The 23788-nt window shown below is 42.5% G+C and overlaps 1 protein-coding gene across 2 annotated transcripts; it reads right to left on the bottom strand.

Annotated features, from left to right (window-relative positions):
- Positions 1 to 4894: 4894 nt before the first annotated feature.
- On the bottom strand, positions 4895 to 23740 carry LOC135548343 (integral membrane protein DGCR2/IDD-like). Of its 2 annotated transcripts, XM_064977838.1 has the most exons (11): positions 23350 to 23740; positions 13131 to 13163; positions 11958 to 12080; positions 10762 to 10860; positions 10401 to 10611; positions 10207 to 10283; positions 9844 to 10026; positions 9388 to 9591; positions 9046 to 9192; positions 8011 to 8247; positions 4895 to 7862 (listed from the first exon to the last, which is right to left on the bottom strand). In XM_064977838.1, the coding sequence occupies exons 1-11, from the start codon at positions 23429 to 23431 to the stop codon at positions 7642 to 7644; spliced, it is 1617 nt and encodes a 538-aa protein (XP_064833910.1). In that variant the 5' UTR covers positions 23432 to 23740; the 3' UTR covers positions 4895 to 7641. The 2 variants fall into 2 exon arrangements, with proteins under 2 accessions (XP_064833910.1, XP_064833911.1); XM_064977839.1 differs by lacking the exon at positions 13131 to 13163.
- Positions 23741 to 23788: the final 48 nt, after the last annotated feature.

The raw sequence follows: 23788 nt of genomic DNA, 5'->3' as shown, positions 1-23788 counted from the left end.
TGACACAGGATGTTGGATAGAGGTTCCTTCATGTTAGAAACCTCAATGGAGAACACATGTATAACTTCACCCATGATGAGCAACATGAATAAACCAACATTCAGAAATGGGGAGACGCTGCCCTTGTCTGTCAGTGTGTCGGCTACAGTTTAGTTCAGGACCAAACTATGTGATTTCTCCCCCATTTCAAGCAGTCAGGCAGTGTCAATCAGGATGCTAGGGACTTTGACCGAGTATGACATCAGTCACTTTATATTATCAATAGCATCAAGGTATGGTCAGTAAATAACATTAATACAAATCCAATTTTATTGGTCACATGCACCGAATACAACAGGTGTAGACTTCACAGTGAAATGCTTACTTACCAACATTGCAGAGTTAAAAATACATATTTGCTAAATAAAAGGAAATAGTAAAACAAAAACAACGAGGCTATATAGAAGGAGTACCCATACCCAGTCAAGGTGCAGGGGTACATTCTTATCTTCCATGACATAATACACGTTTACCTACACTACCATTCAAAAGTTTGGGGTCACTTAGAAATGTCCTTGTTTTTGAAAGAAAAGCAAATTTTTTGTCCTTTAAAATAACATCAAATTGATCAGAAATACATTGTAGACAGTTAATGTTGTAAATGACTATTTTTTTAATGGAATATCTACATAGGAGTACAGAGGCCCATTATCAGCACCAATCACTCCTGTGTTCCAATGGCACTTCGTGTTAGCTAATATAAGTTTATCATTTTAAAAGACTAATTGATCATGAGAAAACCCTCTTGCAATTATGTTAACACAGCTGAAAACTGTTGTTCTGAGTAAAGAAGCAATAAAACTGGCCTTCTTTAGACTAGTTATCTGGAGCATCAGCATTTGTGGGTTCGATTACAAGCTCAAAATGGCCAGAAACTAAGTACTTTCTTCTGAAACTCTATTCTTGTTCTGAGAAATTAAAGCTATTCCATGCGAGAAATTGCCAAGAAACTGAAGCTCTCATACAACGCTGTGTACTTCTCCCTCACAGAACAGAGCAAACTGGCTTTAACCAGAATAGAAAGAGTGGGAAGCCCCGGTGCACAACTGAGCAAGAGGACAAGTACATTAGTGTCCAGTTTGAGAAACAGATGCCTCAAGGCCTCAACTGGTAACAGTTATTCTGTTATTCTGATTAAGAAGCAATAAAAACTGTCCAGTCTCAATGTCAACAGTGAAGAGGCGACTCCAGGATGCTGGCCTTCTAGGCAGAGTTCCTCTGTCTAGTGTCTGTTCTTTTGCCCATCTTAATCTTTTCGGCCAGTCTGAGATATGGCTTTTTTTTTGCAACTCTGCCTAGAAGGCCAGCATCCCGGAGTCGCCTCTTTACTGTTGACATTGAGACTGGACAGTTTTTATTGCTTCTTAATCAGAATAACAGTTTTCAGCTGTGCTAACATAATTGCAAAATGGTTTTCTAATGATCGATTAGCTTTTTAAGATGATAAACTCATATTAGCTAACACAACGTGTCGTTGGAACACAGGAGTGATTGTTGCTGATAATGGGCCTCTGTATTCCATAAAAGATATTCCATAAAAAACCTGCCGTTTCCAGCTACAATATTCATTTACAACATTAACAATGTCTACACTGTATTTCTGAGCCACTTGATGTTATTTTAATGGACAAAATAATGTGCTTTTCTTTAAAAAACAATGAAATTTCTAAGTGGTATAAACTTTTGAACGGTAGTGCCTTCTTCACGATGCTGTCTGTGTGAGTGGACCAATTCAGTTTGTCTGTGATGTGTATGCCGAGGAACTTAAAACTTGCTACTCTCTCCACTACTGTTCCATCGATGTGGATAGGGGGGTGTTCCCTCTGCTGTTTCCTGAAGTCCACAATCATCTCCTTAGTTTTGTTGACGTTGAGTGTGAGGTTATTTTCCTGACACCACACTCCGAGGGCCCTCACCTCCTCCCTGTAGGCCGTCTCGTCGTTGTTGGTAATCAAGCCTACCACTGTTGTGTCGTCCGCAAACTTGATGATTGAGTTGGAGGCGTGCGTGGCCAAAGGACATTTAAAACAAACCTGTTACCAGTGTGAGAACCTGTAATAAGCAGGAAATCATTTTCCAATAAACAAGCACAGCACCTCAATAGGTCTAATTAAAGTCAAAATAAAAATCTTAGAGGCAGGGGGTTGGGTTCTGTGCAAATGCCAAGCTTAAAAAGGACTGGGAAAGTGAATGTCAAGCTTTTTTACCCTTCAGTTTGGTCAGTGGAGTGTGTCATTGCCAGTGGTCTTTAATGACGAATGTCACATAACGGGACATTGATGTGAGGAGAGCATGGCATCTCACAGCTGAGCACAAATGCCCTCAAAAGGTAAGGTCAATCCTTTTTTATTTTATTTATAAAAACAATTAACAATGTACAGTATTTGAGTGAAACGTTAGCACTGTTCATTTTTCCAATGTATTTATTTGTGTACTATATATATATCCTTGCCAAGTGGTCTGCCTCTAAAAGGGCACCTGTCGAAGGAAGAGACAGGTATACAGTATGTGTATAGGCCTAAAATCCACCTGCTGTCCCACTCAGATGCAGATGTATGATGTAATAGGTTACTGATGCTTGATATGGTCTGTCTAATAAATCTTACGTCTTTTGTTTCAGCATCACTGCCAAGATGTAGATTTCCATTCAGCTTCCAGGGCTCCCCTTCTTCATCAGCAACACACATTTGACTGTTTAGGGATTTCCACATCTCATCTTAATCCCCTGATATTTGATCACAATGGCTGAGGGATTTCCTTGACATATGCCAAATCAAATCAATTCAATAAAATAAAATGTTATTTGTCACATACACATGGTTAGCAGATGTTAATGCGAGTGTAGCGACATGCTTGTGCTTCTAGTTCCGACAATGCAGTAATAACCAACAAGTAATCTAACTAACAATTCCTAAACTACTGTCTTAAACAGTGTAAGGGGATAAAGAATATGTACATAAGGATATATGAATGAGTGATGGTACAGAGCAGCATAGGCAAGATACAGTAGATGGTATCGAGCACAGTATATACATATGAGATGAGTATGTAAACAAAGTGGCATAGTTAAAGTGGCTAGTGATACATGTATTACATAAGGATGCAGTCGATGATATAGAGTACAGTATATACGTATGCATATGAGATATATAATGTTACTTACCCTACATTATTCAAGGAAGCATTGTTTAAAGTGGCTGGTGATATATTTACATCATTTCCCATCAATTCCCATTATTAAAGTGGCTGGAGTTGAGTCAGTGTTGGCAGCAGCCACTCAATGTTAGTGGTGGCTGTTTAACAGTCTGATGGCCTTGAGATAGAAGCTGTTTTTCAGTCTCTCGGTCCCAGCTTTGATGCACCTGTACTGACCTCGCCTTCTGGATGATAGCGGGGTGAACAGGCAGTGGCTCGGGTGGTTGATGTCCTTGATGATCTTTATGGCCTTCCTGTAACATCGGGTGGTGTAGGTGTCCTGGAGGGCAGGTAGTTTGCCCCCGGTGATGCGTTGTGCAGACCTCACTACCCTCTGGAGAGCCTTACGGTTGAGGGCGGAGCAGTTGCCGTACCAGGCGGTGATACAGCCCGCCAGGATGCTCTCGATTGTGCATCTGTAGAAGTTTGGGAGTGCTTTTGGTGACAAGCCGAATTTCTTCAGCCTCCTGAGGTTGAAGAGGCGCTGCTGCGCCTTCTTCACGATGCTGTCTGTGTGAGTGGACCAATTCAGTTTGTCTGTGATGTGTATGCCGAGGAACTTAAAACTTGCTACTCTCTCCACTACTGTTCCATCGATGTGGATAGGGGGGTGTTCCCTCTGCTGTTTCCTGAAGTCCACAATCATCTCCTTAGTTTTGTTGACGTTGAGTGTGCGGTTATTTTCCTGACACCACACTCCGAGGGCCCTCACCTCCTCCCTGTAGGCCGTCTCGTCGTTGTTGGTAATCAAGCCTACCACTGTTGTGTCGTCCGCAAACTTGATGATTGAGTTGGAGGCGTGCGTGGCCACGCAGTCGTGGGTGAACAGGGAGTACAGGAGAGGGCTCAGAACGCACCCTTGTGGGGCCCCAGTGTTGAGGATCAGCGGGGAGGAGATGTTGTTACCTACCCTCACCACCTGGGGGCGGCCCGTCAGGAAGTCCAGTACCCAGTTGCACAGGGCGGGGTCGAGACCCAGGGTCTCGAGCTTGATGACGAGCTTGGAGGGTACTATGGTGTTGAATGCCGAGCTGTAGTCGATGAACAGCATTCTCACATAGGTATTCCTCTTGTCCAGATGGGTTAGGGCAGTGTGCAGTGTGGTTGAGATTGCATCGTCTGTGGACCTATTTGAGCGGTAAGCAAATTGGAGTGGGTCTAGGGTGTCAGGTAGGGTGGAGGTGATATGGTCCTTGACTAGCCTCTCAAAGCACTTCATGATGACGGGAGTGCTACGGGGCGGTAGTCGTTTAGCTCAGTTACCTTAGCTTTCTTGGGAACAGGAACAATGGTGGCCCTCTTGAAGCATGTGGGAACAGCAGACTGGTATAGGGATTGATTGAATATGTCCGTAAACACACCAGCCAGCTGGTCTGCGCATGCTCTGAGGGTGCGGCTGGGGATGCCGTCTGGGCCTGCAGCCCTGCGAGGGTTAACACATTTAAATGTTTTACTCACCTCGGCTGCAGTGAAGGAGAGACCGCATGTTTCCGTTGCAGGCCGTGTCAGTGGCACTGTATTGTCCTCAAAGCGGGCAAAAAAGGTTTAGTCTGCCAAGACTGATGAAGCATGTATAGCCTAGGCTTGTATAGGTAGGCCCATTTATCCTATGGTCTCAAGTGTTCTGCTACCACTACAGGACTAACACACAACAGGCAGCTATCCTTCATGGTACAGTTTATTTGGCATTTAATTAGATGTACCTCAACCTCAAAAAACAGAGACCCCTGCAAAAGAAGCAAACAATTACAATTTAAAAGCTATGAAATAAAATATCAGCTATTGCATTTTATAACACATTGAAATTTATTTTTTCACACCACCATTGTGACTATCGATAGCAAATCAACTTGTGTAAATGCAGCAGGGGTTCCAATGCATGCATCTACATCAACCTGTAGGCAAGCATCTGTAAGCTAAACCTGGGCCAAGATGAAAATTAGAATTCTGTTCTCTCATCATGCCTCTACTAAAACATGTACTGTAGGTCCTACAAGCTGAAAACACACTCACACCAAAGATGATTATTTATTAAATTTAACTAGGCAAGTCATTGTAAATCAGAATGTATTCTTTACTGACGGCCGACACCGGCCAAACCCAGACGACGTTGGGCCAACTGTGCGCCGCCCTATGGGACTCCCAATCACGGCCGGTTGTGATACAGCCTGGAATCGAACCAGGGTGTCTGTAGTGACGCCTCAAGCACTGAGATGCAGTGCCTTGCGTCACTCGGGAGTCCAAAGATGGAGAGATCTGATTCCCAAACACCATCCCCCATACATGCACACCAAGTTTACGATAAACATTTGATTTGTAAAAAAAAAAAAAAAAAAACATAATTTCCTTGGATAATCCACAAAAGGATTGTCTACGTTGAAAAAAAAGACAAAAACAACTTAAGACCTACCGAAGAACATTAAAAAAAAGGACGATGCAATGCTACATACATCTGTACATACACACAGTGTACACACACACACACACACACACACACAGCTGTGATTCTCAAGGCGGATCTTCCCCCCAATTTCAGTGCTGCTGGTGATCGACTTCAGCCAAATAGATTACCATGCTTTGTAGATTCTGGCTGGTAAGGGCAAAGACCAAAGTAGTTCCAAAACCCTGATAGGGGTGTTTGTGCCTTCATAGGCCTGCCATCGTAGCCTTCTAACTCCGTTGGCCTTTCAACTCTACAGGTGAACAAGCACAACAGAAGAACTGAACAGGTCTTTACACCTTGAGTCACAATGGGGTCAAATTGTGGCTTTCCTAGTAGTTTTTTGTTTACTACATTAGACTTTCCTTGTCCGTCTTTATCATGAAACATGAGAAAGGGGGTTGCCCACCCAAAGCCATATAGGCTACTGTTAGAACCTAACCAGGTAAACCTCCAATGTCATATCACCTTTGCCAAACTAAAATACACTGAGCTGACAATGTACATTGACAAGAAAATATATTACAGTGAATCCAGTGGCAGCTTCCAAAAATGACACAATTGATGATTGTTACACTTCCCCACGTTATCAGTTGCTTGCAAAATATATTCCGTTTTAAAATACTTCATGACATTGAAAGCAAATGCACAGAGCTACTTGGCAAACAGGTGATGTGCAAAATGTTGAAAAACAAAGTTTGGTTTTTATATACGCTCACACATACGCAGTCAAGTAACAGATTGTTTTACCAATGAATTTAGTATTAATCGTTAATATGATTTAATGAAAAGAACACTATCTAAATAAGTTTACTTTTACACATTTCATTGGGTACAAAACAACAAGTAACCATTGCTACAAGCTACACATGAAGCTCTAACCTTAATTCTCACGCACCAGTGACATTCTCTTTCATGTGGTGAACTCATTGACTAACATGAGGGACCCATCATCTATGTTCAGGTCCCAACAATTCCCAGCCTATTTCTTACCCAAGAAAAGGACACAATACTCAACCAATGGACATCTACTTCAACAAAAACTCATGAACAAAATGCAATATTGTTGCAAGATTCTTGTAAAAGTTGTAGCATTTACCTCATCAATACATAGCAGTGTGTTAGCTGGAGCTAACAATAACCATACCTAAATATTTCTGCAAGGTTGAAAAACCTCTTGTAGAAGAACCTCTCATTGTTTTATTTACCATTGTGCTATCAATCTCGAAGACGTCTTAGCATATCAGATTGATTGGAGAAGGCAAAAATCCAAGTTTAGAGGCAATGCTTGGGATAGGAAAACAATGTATTGAATTCATGGAGGAGACTTTGGAGAGAGAGCAGAGTCGTGTGTCATTGTCAATAACTGACAATCCAAGTTCTGCCCCGGCCTCCAGGACATAAGCAGTAGGAAGCAAATTAAGAAGTGCAAAGGACTTAAGCTGAAGTGGAACCATCTACCTCCCCCTTCATTATTACCTGGTGTAATGCCTGAGGGAGTGTTTAGATTGGGAGAAATCTTGAGCATGAAGCTCAAACAAACCAAATAATTCAAAAGCTTTGTCCAATGAAAACTAAAAGCAGTAGCTCAGCCTGGTGTAGTGTGTGTCTTGTCTGTACAGAGTCAGTCTTCCAGATCCATTTGATTGCCTTACTCATCCATTTGTATTCACCTATACGAAAGCGGTCTGATCCACTGCATTTAAGTTCAACTGTAGAGGTTACGTTTCTGACAAACACCCACTTGGTTTCAGTTCACCTGATCAAGAAACACACCAGTCCAATTTTCCTCACACCTCAAGAAGTGGACTGGTCCTTCAGTCTACCCTGATACCATCTCTACACTGTCTTTCTCCATCCCATCCCAGTCTCTTCTAACTAACAGACCCCATATGATAGACCAGTCTGCCACTGCCCTCTTTCAAAGTGTGGGTCCAGGCGGGAGCAGCTCCCCGTCCCCCTTAGTCCTATACCACGGTGCTGAGGGAGGAGCTGTTGCTGCAGTCTACAGGCATGGAGTCAGGGGTGTGGCTGTCTGTGGGGGTGTCAGGCCCCACCAGGAGGGTGCTGCTGTCCATGGAGTCCTCCCGCTCCTGGGAGGACATTGGCACAGGTGGCGCTGGGGCGTCTGTCATGGCATCTACTACGTCCCTCATCTGACTAGGGATCATCTGAACGCCATGGCGTGCTGTGGAGAACAACGAGAACAGTGATGACAGGGTTCATAAACAGTTAGATACTCAACCTAGTATGTGAATCTGGAAGAAAAAAAAATCAACTGCTTTCACAGAAAGTGAGGGAAACACATTAACATTAACAGCACAGGGTGGTCCTACCGAGGTCCACATAGAGGACGCTGTCGGGGTTGATGGAGGCTTCGTAGGGAGGAGGGGGGTCATCTGGGTGCTGGATGTCAGGGTATTTATAGGCAGCGTAGGGAGGGGGAGGTTCCTGGAAATGAAATGCACCTCTCTCTCCATCATCAGAGAGGTGCAGGGGAGTGAGGCCAGTGCCAAAAGCATCCGGGCCGTAGTCAAAGCCTGGGACTCGCCGCCCAAGGTTGAAATGGTGAACTGAGGAGAGAGAGAGCGAGAGCGAGAAAAGAGAAAGGCTGAGTGAGACCAATTAAAACCAACCAATCATCATTCAATGATGTTGATTAGGATTTACTACTAAAATGCATACACATTTGAATACACTGAAGTACCAGAGACAGGCTAGAGGCAAGTACAGAGTGATTAGGAGAGGCGTTCCGTTCCCTGTGTTTGTTTAAAGGCCAAACAGGGCATTTCCAGAAGGGATTGGAGTCCCATAGGGCGGAGCACAATTGGCCCAGCGTTGTCCAAGTTTGGCTGGTGTAGGCCGTCATTGTAAATAAGAATTTGTTCTAATCCTGACTTTCCTGGTTAAATAAAGGTTTAAAAAAAATGCAAACTTGGTGCCACACGTTGTTTGTATGAGTGTGATTATATGATGTGTATGGTTACCTCCAAGGAGTGTTTGTATGAGTGTGATTATATGATGTGTATGGTTACCTCCAAGGAGTGTTTGTATGAGTGTGATTATATGATGTGTATGGTTACCTCCAAGGAGTGTTTGTATGAGTGTGATTATATGATGTGTATGGTTACCTCCAAGGAGTGTTTGTATGAGTGTGATTATATGATGTGTATGGTTACCTCCAAGGAGTGTTTGTATGAGTGTGATTATATGATGTGTATGGTTACCTCCAAGGAGTGTTTGTATGAGTGTGATTATATGATGTGTATGGTTACCTCCAAGGAGTGTTTGTATGAGTGTGATTATATGATGTGTATGGTTACCTCCAAGGAGTGTTTGTATGAGTGTGATTATATGATGTGTATGGTTACCTCCAAGGAGTGTTTGGATGCGCTGGCGTCTGCGCTGCCGGAGCCTGTGCACCATGAAGAGCAGCAGAGAAAGGATGAGGAAGGAGGAGATACAGCTGACGATCAGACGCATCCCACTGGCCATAGAGTCAAACAGGCTGCTGCCTTCTAAAATACAGACAGGGTCCACATTTTTATACATGAAGTGTTTCTGAATTCTCTCTCCTGAAATTACAGTGCCAAATATTGTTGAACAACGTGACAGGACAAGATCAAAAGTTCGAGCTCCACCCTGTGAAACATTCACAACATCCATAGCTTCTAGTTTTTGTTCAGGGAATTGTGTGAGTAGTTGGATAGTACCTCGGTCCAGGCAGGTGAACTTGCAGCACTCCTTGGGGTCCTTGCCGAAGTTCTTGCAGCCCTCCGGCCGATTGCACAGCGCAGCCACACACATCTCTGGCTCGCCGTTGTGACATGTGCAGCTCAGGCACGGGTCTTCCCCCTTAGGGGTGAAGTAGTACCCCTCGGTCACCACCTGGTCCTTTATGTCCACACATGTCTGCCCTGTTAAAGACAATCAAAGGTTTAAGACCAAAACCAACCAATAACTATACCTACACTAACACAACAAAGGATGCTGGACTTCCTTGACTTGGGTAAGCATTACAGCACCCAAGGCTTTAGATACAGAATTACATGAATCTTATGACTCAAACAACCAGGTTTCAGCTGAGCATCTACACTTGTTACAATCAAGCTACTTTGACCTTCTGTGAAGCTGCATAGGTCATTTGGTTTTGATGAGAGCAGACATACTCCTCTTGCACAGGAAGGGGAACTTCTTGTAGCAGTTCTCGGCATGCCAGCTGTGAAGGCCGCGTTCGTTCATACTCTTGATCTGAAAGCGCTGCAGCTGGGCACAGAAGATGTTGTCCTGGGTCGGAGATGCCGCTCCAAAGTTAGTCAGGCCCTCTGGCGGCAGGAACACCTGCATCGACCCTGTAAGGGAACCGTGAAAGAAAGGAACCAGATGAATCGTAAGTCAAATACAGGTTTAATGCTTTGACTGATCATGGCTGTTTGAGGATGACAATGAGTTCCATTTGCTCCCTTTAGCTCATTTTCAGTGGGATTCAAGCACAATATACTTTAATTAAAATGAACAAAGTCCACACCCACCTTTATATGACACTTCCCAATGGCCCTCCAGTGAATGGTTCTGATTGGTGATGACATACTGGTAACCCACCCAGAACCTGAAACAGAGAAAGTGGATTAAATAATAATAAATGAGTCTGTACAGTAACAAAATCTGCTTCAGCCTTCATTTCAACATTATTACTTCATGCAACACATCCTTAGCAAACACTCACTTGCACTGGTCTCTGCGCTCACACACTTCCTCATCGAAATCCACCTCAATCTTGAGGATGAACTGCAGTTCCTCGTTGGTGACGAAGGTCGCCAATGAGCCATTGACTTTCTGACACGTGTCCACAGCCTGCCAGTAGTTCTCATTCCTTAGGTACACTTTGTAACAACTGGCTGTCTTCTCGTAGTGATGCCACCCACTAGGGCACTTCTCTGTGGAAGGGAAAGGTACTTTAGAGATCCTACAATATGTCCAGTAACAAAGCTTTCCATAGGTTCTTTTAGCAACAACAAATTCAAATATTTTTGGGGATGAAAAGTGAGTGAAGGGTTCATGGAGGGAGAGTTAAACGTGGGTCTTACTGTTAAAGCGCACAGGTTGGGCCACACCGATGACATCTTCCACTTGGTCAAACCCATTACCAAACCCATTGGCAAAGTGAAACGTCTCCTCTTTCATGGCTGAAAGGGAGGACGGGAGAGAAGTAAGAGGCAGTATTTAAATAGAAGGAATGTACTGTGGTGACTGTCTGCATTTCATTACAAACCTGAAGACAGCTTTGTTTGTTGACAAGGGACTTCTCATTAAGGGGAAGAAAACTGTTTATTTAGTCCATTCACAGGTCATCAATGGCAAAAACATCTAGTTCTTTCCCATGACAATAAATACACATAAAACCATTTCTAACTGCTTTTGCCACCATTTATCAAATAATGTAATATGCACACAGTCAAGATTAAACAAAACAGCCGTGTTATAGAAGGTCACATGCTGTGTGTGAACCCAATCCTTTCCATAATTCCTATTATGCAGCCAGAGATCAAGGGACCAGCGCCAATTCAGGAATTAAGTAATGGAAACAATAAGATTTCCTTCAACCGCTTACTACTGCAATATCAAACCATCTCCGCAAGAGAGAACAACAAACAAAGCTTTACAATAAAAGGTGTTGAGAAAACGTTTACTCAGAATGAGTTTGGCATTTCCCCTGACATTGAGAAAGTTGTTTTCTAAATCCATCGATAGTTACATATCGCAATACTATTTTGGCAGATACTGTATTGATACTTTTACTCCAATTTGTATTTGTTTTAAATAATAATAATTTAGTCCATGCAACTTATTACATGACATGTTCAGACAATTTTTTTATCCTGAACTTATTTAGGCTTGCCATAACAAAGGGTTTGAATATTTATTAACTTTATTTTTAATTAATAAAAAAAGAATTCCACTGACATTATGGGGTATTGTATGTAGGCCATAGAATTGAACATTTATTCGATTTTGTGGCAATCTGTAACTCAACAGAATGTGGAAAAAGTCAAGGGGTGTGAATATTTTCTGAAGGCACTGTATAGTAAGTAATAATTTTTGCAACATCAAATTGCAGTATCGAATCACAATAAATATAGAACCCTGAGAATCGCAATACTTGTCGTATTGGCACCCAAGTATCATGATGGTATCATGATGTCCCTGGCAATTCCCAGCTCTAATTGCTCGGAAAGGGGACCAGAGTTCAGCTTGGAGTCTGGGTAAAATATGTTTCACTCACGGGGGCAGTCCAACTCATCACTCTTGTCCTCACAAGCCGCCCAGCCGTCACACTGCCAGGACATGGGGATGCATTGCATCTTCCCACTGCGGCAGGCAAACTGTCCAGGGCTGCAGCGCAGTTCTGAAATACAGCACAGATTAAAGATAAAGACACCACACAGTGCCCCCTGTAGTTATGACATGGTCACTGCAACAGTTGTTATTCTCTCCCATACCTGCTTACTAATTGTAAAGAACTGAAAGACAAGTCAAAGATTTAGCATTTACAGCTTTTAGTATCATTACAGAGACATGTCACTGACAGACAAATAAGAAAAAAGGTTTTCACCATTTATCATGCACATTACATTAACAATGCACCTGATGCTTTCTAGAATAAAAACTTCCCAGGAAACAAATTAATAAAATAAAGCATTAAGGGGAAAACTGGAAGTGAATGCAGCAATACCTCAGGTATTTTCACTTATTTTAAGCACCAGACCTGAATTGAACTAAAAACAGATTAGCTACATTAAAACAACTCATATGATTAGCACTGAAACAAACAGGAGTTATCATTGAGTGTTTTTGAGACCTGCGCATAGAAACAACTTAAACGGACTCACAAAAACATGAGAAACAATAGAAATGAGGGACATACATTAGGGCCTAACATAGTATCTAAAAAAAGGCCATAAAATAAATCAGTTAGCCTAAAGGGGCCATAAATCTCAATAAAACAAGGCCTAACCTTATTTTACTTCAGTGTCTACCCCTATACCCATTAGTAACACAGGGGCAGTATTAAGTGGGTCAGCATCTCTGTGGCATGTGTGATTAACATGAGACAGCATAGGGGCTGCCTGTCAGGGCTTTTCCCGCGAGGAGGGAGTATTAGGCCCAGCTGTCTAAGAACGCAGGGAAAAAAAGAAAAACTCTTCCCTCTATGGCACTGAACAGATCGTCTAGACACTGGACTAACAGGATTCTTTGAAAGTAGTTCAGTATTGTTGAACGAAATGTTGCATAGAAACTGGTTAGAGAAAATACCTAAGTTAATGGAAAAACAAAGCACTGCTGTGAATGGGAATATTAAATAGGCACAAGCTGAGAATAGAACGAAGTAACCCAAAATCGCTGGAGACTGGCAGACCTACAGATACACTGCACTAACAGAGGAGACGCTGCTTACCTGACAATAATCTTGCCAGAGCTAGCCTTGGACCTGAAACAAAACAAAAAGCAATTTCTGATGAACTAACCCCTTAAATCTCAACACATTCCTAGTTAGGAATGTTCCACCACATAATATATTAAGCTATTTAGCAAAGCGACTTACAGTCATGCGTGCATACATTTTACATATTGGTGATATTGGCGTTAAAAGCTCCATGCTCTACCAACGGAGCTACAAAGGACCACAAATCAAAATGTATTGGGCGAGTACATATATTTTGCAGATGTTATCACAGGTGTGGTGGAGTGCTTATGTTTCTAGCTCCAACATTACAGTAATACAAAACAATACACACAAATCCAAAAGAAAGAAACATCAGAACGAGCAATGTCAGAGTCCATATACACTACATGTACAAAAGTATGGACACCTCATCGAACATCTCATTCCAAAATCATGGGCATTATTATGGAGTTGGTCCCCCCTTTGCTGTTACAAACAGCCTCCACTCTTCTGGGAAGGATTTCCAATAGAAGTTGGATATTGCGCTGGGACTTGCTTCCATTCAGCCACAAGAGCATTAGTAAGGTCAGGTACTGATGTTGGGCGATTAGGTCTGGCTCGCAGTTAGTTTTCCAATTCATCCCATAGGTGTTCGATGGCGTTGAGGTCAGGACTCTGTGCAGGCCAGTCAAGTTCTTCCACGTTGATCGACAAACCATTTCTGTATAGACCTCGCTTTGTGCACAGGGGCATTGTCATACTGAAACAGGAAAGGTCCTTCAAACTGTTAAAGTTGGAATCACAGAATCATCTAGCATGTCATTGTATGATGTAGCATTAAGAATTCCCTTCACTGGAACTAAGGCGCCTAGCCCAAACCATGAAAAAAAAACATTATTCATCCTCCACCAAACTTCTCAGTTGGCAGTACGCATTCGGCAGGTAACGTTCTCCTGGCATCCTCCAAACTAAGATTCAGCCAGACGGGAAAGCGCGATTCATCACTCCAGAGAAAGCGTTTCCACTGCACTAGAGTCCAATGGCGGCGAGCTTTACACCACTTGGCATTGCACATGCTGATCTTAGGCTTTTGTGCGGTTGCTTGGCCATGGAAACCCATTTCATGACTCTCCCGACGAACAGTTATTGTGCTGACGTTGCTAGCAGAGGCAGATTGGAACTCGGCAGTGAGATTTGTAACCGAGGACAGACGTTTTTTTACGCGCTTCAGAACTCGCCACTTCGCGGCTGAGCCGTTGTTGCTCATAGGCATTTCCACTTCACAATAACAGCATTCACAGTTGACCGGGGCACCTCTAGCAGAGCAGACATTTGGCAAACTGACTTGTTGGAAAGGTAGCATCCTATGACGGTCCCACTTTGAAAGTCACAGAGCTCTTCAGTACGGACTATTCTACAGCCAATGTTTGTCTATGGAAATTGCATGGCTGTGTTTCTTGATTTTATACTCCCATCAGCAACAGACGTGGCTGAAATAGCTGAATCCACTAATTTGAAGGGGTGTACAAATACAGTACCATTCAAAAGTTTGGACACGTCTACTAATTTCAAGGGTTTTTCTGTGTCACATGCGCCAAATACAACAAGTGTAGACTTTACCGTGAAATGCTTACTTACAAGCCCTTAACCTTTTTGGGATAGGGGGCAGCATCTCACTTTTGGATGAATAGCGTGCCCAGAGTGAACTGCCTCCTACTCTGTCCCAGATGCTAATATATGCATATTATTAGTATTATTGGATAGAAAACACTCAGAAGTTTCTAAAACTGATTGAATGATGTCTGTGTATAACAGAACTCAAATGGCAGGCAAAAACCTGAGAAGAAATCCAAACAGGAAGTGAGAAATCTGAGGTTGGTCGATTTCCAACCCAGTCCCTATTGAATTCACAGTGAGATATGGATGAAGTTGCACTTCCTAGGGCTTCCACCAGATGTCAAACGTCTTTATAAACTGGTTTGAGGATTCTACTTTAAAAGGAGGGGCTCAGGAGAGCTCTTTGAGACAGTGGTCTGGCAGGGTGTCACAGGCTTGTGACGCGTGCTCCCGACAGAGTTTGCTCTCGTTCCAGTGCTTTTCTTCAGACAATGAAATTCTCTGGTTGGAACCTTTATGATTTATGTTTAAAAATCCGAAAGATTGATTCCGTACATCGTTTGGCTTGTTTCTACGACCTGTAACGGAACCTTCCGAGTTTGTCTGGACGAAGTGCTCGCTCCTCATGAAGATGGATTACTGGGCTGAACACGCTAACAACAAGTGCCTAAAAGATGGACTTTACAGAAAAAAATCTGTCATTTATTGTCGAACTGGGATTCCTGGGAGTGCCTTCTGATGAAGATCAAAGGTAAGTGAATATATAGTGTTTTTTCTAATGTTCTGTTGACTCCAAAATGGCAGATAATCCTCTGGCTGTTTTGGGTTCTGAGCGCCATTCTCAGATTATGCTTTTCCGTAAAGTTTTTGAAATCTGACACAGCGGTTGCATTAAGGAGAAGTCCATCTTTAACTCTGTGAATAACACTTGTATTTTCATCAACATTTGTAATGAGTATTTCTGTAAATTGATGTGTCTTTCTGCAAAATCACAGGATGTTTTTGGAACTACTGAACACAACACGCCAATGTATACTGAGATTTTTTTAAATATGAACTTCATCGAACAAAAGCTACATGTATTGTGTAACAAGAAGTCCTGAGTCATCTGATGAAGATCGTCAAATGTTAGTGATTAATTCTCTCTCTATTTCTGATTTTTGTGAATCCACTCTTTGGCTGGAAAAATGGCTGTGTTTTTCTGTGAATAGGTGCTGACCTAACAATCGTTTGTGGTGCTTTCGCTGTACAGCCTATTTGAAATCGGACACCATGGTGGGATTAACAACAAGATTACCATTAAAATGGTATAAGATGTTTGAGGAATTTAATTATGAGATTGTTGTTTTGAATTTGGCTCCCTGCACTTTCACTGGCTGTTGTCATATCGATCCCGTTAACGGGGATCTCAGCCCTAAGAAATTTTAACCAACAGTGCAGTTCAAAAATAAATTATTTACCAAGTAGACTAAAATAAAAAAAGTAATACAATAAAAGAATAACAATAACAAGGCTATATACGGGCACCGGAACAGAGTCAGTGTGCGGGGGTACAGGCTAGTTGAGGAAATCTGTACATGTAGGTGGTGGGCGAAGTGACTATGCACAGGTAAAAAACAAACAGCGGGTAGCAGCAGAGTACAAAGGGAAGGGGGGGGGTCAATGTAAATTGTCCAGTGGCGATTTTATGAATTGTTCCGCAGTCTTATGTCTTGGGAGTACAAGCTGTTCAGGGTCCTGTTGGTTCCAGACTTGGTGCATCGGTACCGCTTGCCGTGGGGTAGCAGAGAAAACAGTTGTATGGGCTTTCTTCTGACACCACCTATTATATACAGTGGGGCAAAAGTATTTAGTCAGCCACCAATTGTGCAAGTTCTCCAACTTAACCTCTTGGAACAAGATATTTTGCATTATTTTCATTTTATTTGCGATTTTCAGAAATCGTTAACGTTGCGTTATGCTAATGAGCCGAGGCTTTAGTCACGATCCCGGATCCGGGATGGGGAGTTTCAAGAGGTTAATGGGGGCCTGTTTGGCCCACCTTTTCCTGTAGTCCATGATCAGCTCCTTTGTCTTGCTCACATTGAGGGAGAAGTTGTCCTGGCACCACACTGCCAGTTCACTGACCTCCTCCCTATAGGCCGCCGTTGTCGGTGATCAGGCCTACCACTGTTGTGTCGTCAGCAAACTTAATGATGGTATTGGAGTTGTGGGTGGCCACGCAGTTGTGGGTGAACAGGGAATACAGGAGGGGACGAAGTACACACCCGAGGGGCCCCAGTGTTAAGGATCAGTGTGGCAGACGTGTTGTTGCCTACTCTTACCACCTGGGGGCAGCCCAGGATTCAGTTGCAGAGGGAGGTGTTTAGTTAGGAGCTTCGTGGGCACTATGGTGTTGAACACTGAGCTGTAGTCAATGAACAGCATTCTCATGTAGGTGTTCCTTTTGTGCAGGTGAGAAAGGGCAATGTTCAGTGCGATTGAGATTGCGTCATCTGTGGAGGCTGTATGCGAATTGGAGTGGATCTAGGGGAGGAAGCTGTTGATGAGAGCCATGACCAGCCTTTCAAAGCACTACATGGCTACCGACGTGAGTGCCACAGAGCGGTAATCATTTAGGCAGGTTACCTTCGCTTCCTTGGGCACTATGGTGGTCTGCTTGAAACATGTATGTATTACAGACTGTCAGGGAGAGGTTGAAAATGGGTTTGGGTTTCCCTTTGTAGTCCGTAATAGTTTTCAAGCCCTGCCACATCTGACATGCGTCAAAGTCGGTGCAGTAGGATTCAATTTTAATCCTGTATTGACACTTTGCTTTTTTGATGGTTCGTGAGGGCATAGATTGTAGAATAATGGGTTAGACATCAAAACCACACATGGAATCATGTACTAACCAAAATAAAAAGTGTTATATCAAAATGTTTTTTATATTTGAGATTCTTCAAAGTAACCACCCTTTGACTTGACAGCTTTGCACTCTTGGCATGCTCTCAACCAGCTTCACCTGGAATGCTATTCAACAGGTCTTGAAGGAGTTCCCACATATTGTGAACACCTGTTGGCTGCTTTTCCTTCACTCTGCAGTCCAACTCATTCCAAACCTCTTGAGGTCGGGTGATTGTGGAGACCAGATCATCTGATGCACAACTCAATCACTCTCCTTCTTGGTCAAATAGCCCTTACACAACCAAGAGGTGTGTTGAGTCATTGTCCTGTTGAAAAACAAAATGACAGTGGGACTAAGCCCAAACTATATGGGATGGTGTATCGCTGCAGAATGCTGTGGTAGCCATGCTGGTTAAGCGTGCCTTCAAATTCTAAATAAATCACAGACAGTGTCACAAGCAAAACACCCCCACAACGCCTCCTCCAGGCTTCACGGTGGGAACTACACATGCAGAGATCATCTGTTCACCTACTCTGCGTCTCACAAAAGACAGCGGCTGGAACCAAAAATCTCAAATTGGGACTCATCAGTCCAAAGGACAGATTTCAAATGGTCTAATGTCGATTGCTTGTATTTCTTGGCCCATACAAGTCTCTTCTTCTTATTGGTGTCCTTTAGTAGTGGTTTCTTTGCAGCAATTTGACCACGAAGGCCTGATTCACAGTCTCCTCTTAACAGTTGATGATGAGCTGTGTCTGTTACTTGAACTCCGTGAAGCATTTATTTGGGCTGTATTTTCTGAGGCTAGTAACTAATGAACTCAACTTCTGCAGCAGAGGAACTCTGGGTCTTCCTTTCCTGTGACGATCCTCATGAGAGCCAGTTTCATCATAGCGCTTGATAGTTTTTGCGACTGCACTTGAAGAAACTTTCAACATTCTTGAATTTTTCCAGATTAAGACGAGGGTCAGTCAAACTAATGGACTGTCATTTCTCTTTGCTTATTTGAGCTGTTCTTGCCTTGATTTACCAAATAGGGCAATCTTCTGTATACCACCACTACCTTGTCACAACACAACTGATTGGATCAAATGCATTGAGGGAAAAAAATTCCACAAATTAACAAGACACACCTTTAAATTAAGATGCATTCCAGGTGGACTACCTCATGAAGCTGGTTGAGTGAATGCCAAGAGTGTACAAAGCTGTCATCAAGGCAAAGGATGGCTACTTTGAATAATATAACATATTTTAACACGTATTTTGGGTTACTAGAGTCGTGGCCAAAAGTTGAGAAACACAAATATTCATTTTTAAAGTCTGCTGCCTCAGTTTGTATGATGGCAATTTGCATATACTCCAGAATGTTATGAAGTGATCACATGAGTTGCAATTAATTGCAAAGTCCCTCTTTGCCATGCAAATGAACTGAATCCCCAAAAAACATTTCCAATGCATTTCAGCCCTGCCACAAAAGGACCAACTGACATCATGTCAGTGATTCTCTCGTTTACACAGGTGCGAGTGTTGATGAGGACAAGGTTGGAGATCATTCTTTCATGCTGATTGAGTTTGAATAACATACTAGAAGCCTCAAAAGGAGGGTGGTGCTTGGAATCATTGTTCTTCCTCTGTCATCCACAGTTACCTGCAAGGAAACACGTGCAGTCATCATTGCTTTGCACAAAAAGGGCTTCACAGGCACCTAAATCAACCATTTATCGGATCATCAAGAACTTCAAGGAGAGCGGTTCAATTGTTGTAAAGAAGGCTTCAGGGCGCCCAAGAAGGTCCAAAAAGCGCCAGGACAGTCTCCTAAAGTTGATTCAGCTGCGGGATCGGGCACCATCAGTACAGAACTTGCTCAGGAATGGCAGCAGGCAGGTGTGAGTGCATCTGCACGCACAGTGAGGCGAAGACTTTTGGAGGATGGCCTGGTGTCAAGAAGGGCAGCAAATAAGCCACTTCTCTCCAGGAAAAACATCAGGGACAGACTGATATTCTGCAAAAGGTACAGGGATTGGACTGCTGAGGACTGGGGTAAAGTCATTTTCTCTTCCCCTTTCCGATTGTTTGGGGCATCCGGAAAAAAACTTGTCCGGAGAAGACAAGGTGAGCGCTACCATCAGTCCTGTGTCATGCCAACAGTAAAGCATTCTGAGACCATTCATGTGTGGGGTTGCTTCTCAGCCAAGGAAGTGGGTTCACTTACAATTTTGCCTAAGAACACAGCCATGAATAAAGAATGGTACCAACACATCCTCCGAGAGCAACTTCTCCCAACCATCCAAGAACAGTTTGTTGACGAGCAATGCCTTTTCCAGCATGATGGAGCACCTTGGCATAAGGCAAAAGTCATAACTAAGTGGCTCGGGGGAGAAAACATGGATATTTTGGGTCCATGGCCAGGAAACTCCCCAGAGCTTAATCCCATTGAGAACTTGTGGTCAATCCTCAAGAGGCGGGTGGACAAACAAAAATCCACAAATTCTGACAAACACCAAGCATTGATTATGCAAGAATGGGCTGCCATCAGTCAGAATGCGGCCCAGAAGTTAATTGACAGCATGCCAGGTCGGATTGCAAAGGTCTTGAAAAAGAAGGGTCAAGACTGCAAATATTGACTCTTTGCATCAACTTAATGTAATTGTCAATAAAAGCCTTTGACACTTATGAAATGCTTGTAATTATACTTCAGTATTCCATAGTAACATCTGACAAAAATATCTAAGACACTGAGGCAGCAGACTTTGAAAAATAATATGTGTCATTCTCAAAACTTTTGGCCACGACTGCACATGATTCTGTATGTTATTTCACAGTTTTGATGTCTTCACTATTATTCTACAATGTAGAAAATAGTAAAAATAAAGAAAGAAACTCTGGAATGAGTAGGTGTCCAAACTTTTGACTGGTACACTATATAAAATGGTGTTTATAGACAGTATGGACAGTATGGTATGTACAGCAGTAGTTATAAAGGATGAGCCAAAACATCAATAGCCACTACAATGTCAAAACATGATGTCATGAGTTCAGTACCATTGGCCTTGATTTTGCAGACCCACAACTAAGTGTATTGACATTAGCCAGCTTGCTAACGTTAGCATGCTAGCGACGCTAGTCAGCATAGGCTGATACATGATAACTAGCTAGCAAGCTCTATTCCAATGGAAACCGATGCAACTAAGATGGCTAACGGCTAGCTAGATGACCAATGGTGACAGGGAGGTCACTGAGATTCAAGGCTTAATTAGTGTCATTGTGCGGAAATCGCGAAGTACATACTGGTTGATGAGCTAGCTAATTTAGCTAGCAAGATAACTGTGACAGTAACCAGTGTGTGCATGCACAAATGCATGACAACACATTGTATCCAAGTCAAGAAGGCATGCAGAACCAATTTGCAGAACAGACTGCCTCTGGGACTAGACTCCCCCAGCTAGCTAGTATAAGGGTACAAAAATATTTTTTTAGTCAATGACAATACATGTTGCATGAAATATATCTCATTGACATTGCATGCTAGTGCATAACATCTCTAGTTGTGTTTCTTTGCATAGGAAAGGGGACTCACCCAACATCAAGCTTGTGAAGGGGGATACACATTTATGATAGCTCGTGAGAGGATGAAAAACAAGGTATACACTAGATGTCCTCGTATACCCATATTTCGATTATTACATTTATTTGATAAATTTTACAAAAAGGCTGTAACGTAACAAAATGAGGAAAAAGGAAACTTTCCAAATGCACTGTATCTTTAAGATATTTTATAAATCCTCTCCCTCCTAAGGTGAAGGCAAATCAATCAATGTGTGTCTTTAATGACATCACCTTTGTTTATGAAGTATTTTGAAGGGATTAAAAATCTGTAGCAGCATTTCTGCAATGGGAAATCACAGTAGTTACAAACCACAATTGGGGTCAAAAGTTGACAGTACAGTGAAGATAAATACTGTACAGTAAATCCATGAATGTGTTATTCAATGCATTTCTATGGGCTATAGTAGTAAATGGCAATTTCAATATTTTAACCAAAAATATTGATATTTACTTTTATACTAAAAGGGTTTATAAAATTCCAAATCAAATATCTAAATGATGCATGGTATGATCATCCTAAAACAATTACATATGTTAGCTGAGAAGAAACCCCCCCCCGCCGGCTTTTAGAGGTTAACCCCCACACAGGGCGGACCCATTGCCATCTGAACACGTGCTATACTGACAGAGGAGGCTAACCTCCAGTCAATGACCATAGATGCGCTCTGGGCCAACATTTCACAGGTGTGCAAAAGGCAGTAATACCCCAAATCAGTGCATGGGTTCAAGGAGACAACACAGCTTGGCGGAGCAGTAGGGTAGTGGTTCGAACACTGGGCCAGTAACCGGAAGGTTGATGCAAACTAAAGGTCAATACAAATTGAGTAGCAGCTAATACAATGCTTCTTCGTATTTCAGTTAGATTTAAAATCCGATTAACTAACTAACGCCACAACATTAGATAGCTACCTATATCTATATAATTTGGCCCAGTCTTTTGTTTGTTGCTCCTGCGATTTAGCAAGCTAACGTTAGCTGGCTACCTAGCTCTGGTGAAACTTCGTGCATGTAGATGGATTGGTTGTTTACAAAACCGTACCGCAAGCAATGCGTGTTAATGTTTAGAGCAAGAGTCATGGCTCTTAACAAAACACTCCCCGTCAGAAGATACTATCGTCAATAGGCGTATTAAACTCGTGGTATACAGAAATCAGTGGTGGTAGTCAAAAGTCGTTTTCAACTGCAATGCAGTTGATTGTTTAGTTGCACAAATAGTATGACAGTTTAACAGTAAAACAAATGGCTTGTCGAGTAACCCCCTCTAATGGTCATAAATTACACAAGCGTGGACAAAAACGATGACATGAACATGTCTTCGGGTTGACATCCATACAAGCACGACACTCCGATGTTTACATCAATAGTGTGAAATACACAAACATTTGCCTAAATGTAGGTTCATTTTGCTGGGGGGCAAGATGAGATTGAGGATCTTTCCATTGTTTGTGTTGAAGTCCATTGACCTCTTTACCACATCTATGAATGGGGTAGGCGGACTGGAGCTCTGACATCACACAAGTTACCCAAGGAATGGCCCGCAATTACACCGATCAATGTCGTGTGTAATTGTGGACTATTCTTCGGATGCTGAAATCAGTAGTTTTGGATAAAAACGTAATTGTATGTAACGTTGGAGCTCCAGTCCAACACTAGTTGCCGCTCAACTCCATCGCATCCTGGAGTTTAATCGGCTAAATTACTGGTGAACGAGCTAGTAACTAACGTTAGTAGTACTGGGTTCTAGAAATAACGTGGGTCACCCCAATTTCACGTAGCTAGTAATGTTAGTTAGCTAGCTACAACTGCACAATACTAAAAACGTTCAGCAGGCTAGTTACAACGAGCCACACCGACGCTGGAACTGCAAAATGTAGCTAACTTACAGCTCAATATTTAACTATATCCCCATATAATACCTTTTTTTTACAAAAACAATTTACGTTAACGATGTTAGCTACGCAGTAAGTGGCTAGCCAGCAGCATAAATTAAGACCCGTAATAAATTACAAACGCCATCTACACGAACTAAATTCCCGTGCAAATAGGCCTACCATAGCTCACCGGTATACTAAGATCCGACATTGTGACAAATTACAACCAATTGCATTTCACCGGTCTTACCTGCCCGTGGTGGGTCTGTTAATGTGAGGACGAAGAGAAGAGAGAGAAGAACGTAACTGCTGCTGTCAGCCTTTGGCAACATTTATCCTCCATTCATAGTAACTCCTCTACTCAGAAATAAAATAAAACTGACACCTGAACCAACGCGTTTGCTTTGACCCTAATACACGCCAAAGACAGTACCTAGTCATTCAAATACATTTAGAGTGGTGGAAGCACTAAACATACAAATATATGCAATATTGTTAGCAAGCGCACTAACTAGCTACTTCATTATTCGAAAGCCCTGTTTTTCGTTCGGCCTGCCCAATGTATTCTAGGACAGAAATAAAACAAGATGGCTCCATTCTCCAGTCACAACAATCCAAAACACGCCACACAGCCGATCAGATTGCGAGTTGGGCGGAGTTAAGGTTATTCTATACATGTGTTACAGTAG

Source organism: Oncorhynchus masou, chromosome 11, assembly GCF_036934945.1.
Source record: "Oncorhynchus masou masou isolate Uvic2021 chromosome 11, UVic_Omas_1.1, whole genome shotgun sequence".
Classification (NCBI taxonomy): domain Eukaryota; kingdom Metazoa; phylum Chordata; class Actinopteri; order Salmoniformes; family Salmonidae; genus Oncorhynchus; species Oncorhynchus masou.
The sequence above is the reverse complement of the archived record's forward strand: the minus strand, read 5'-3'. Positions and strand labels throughout refer to the sequence as shown.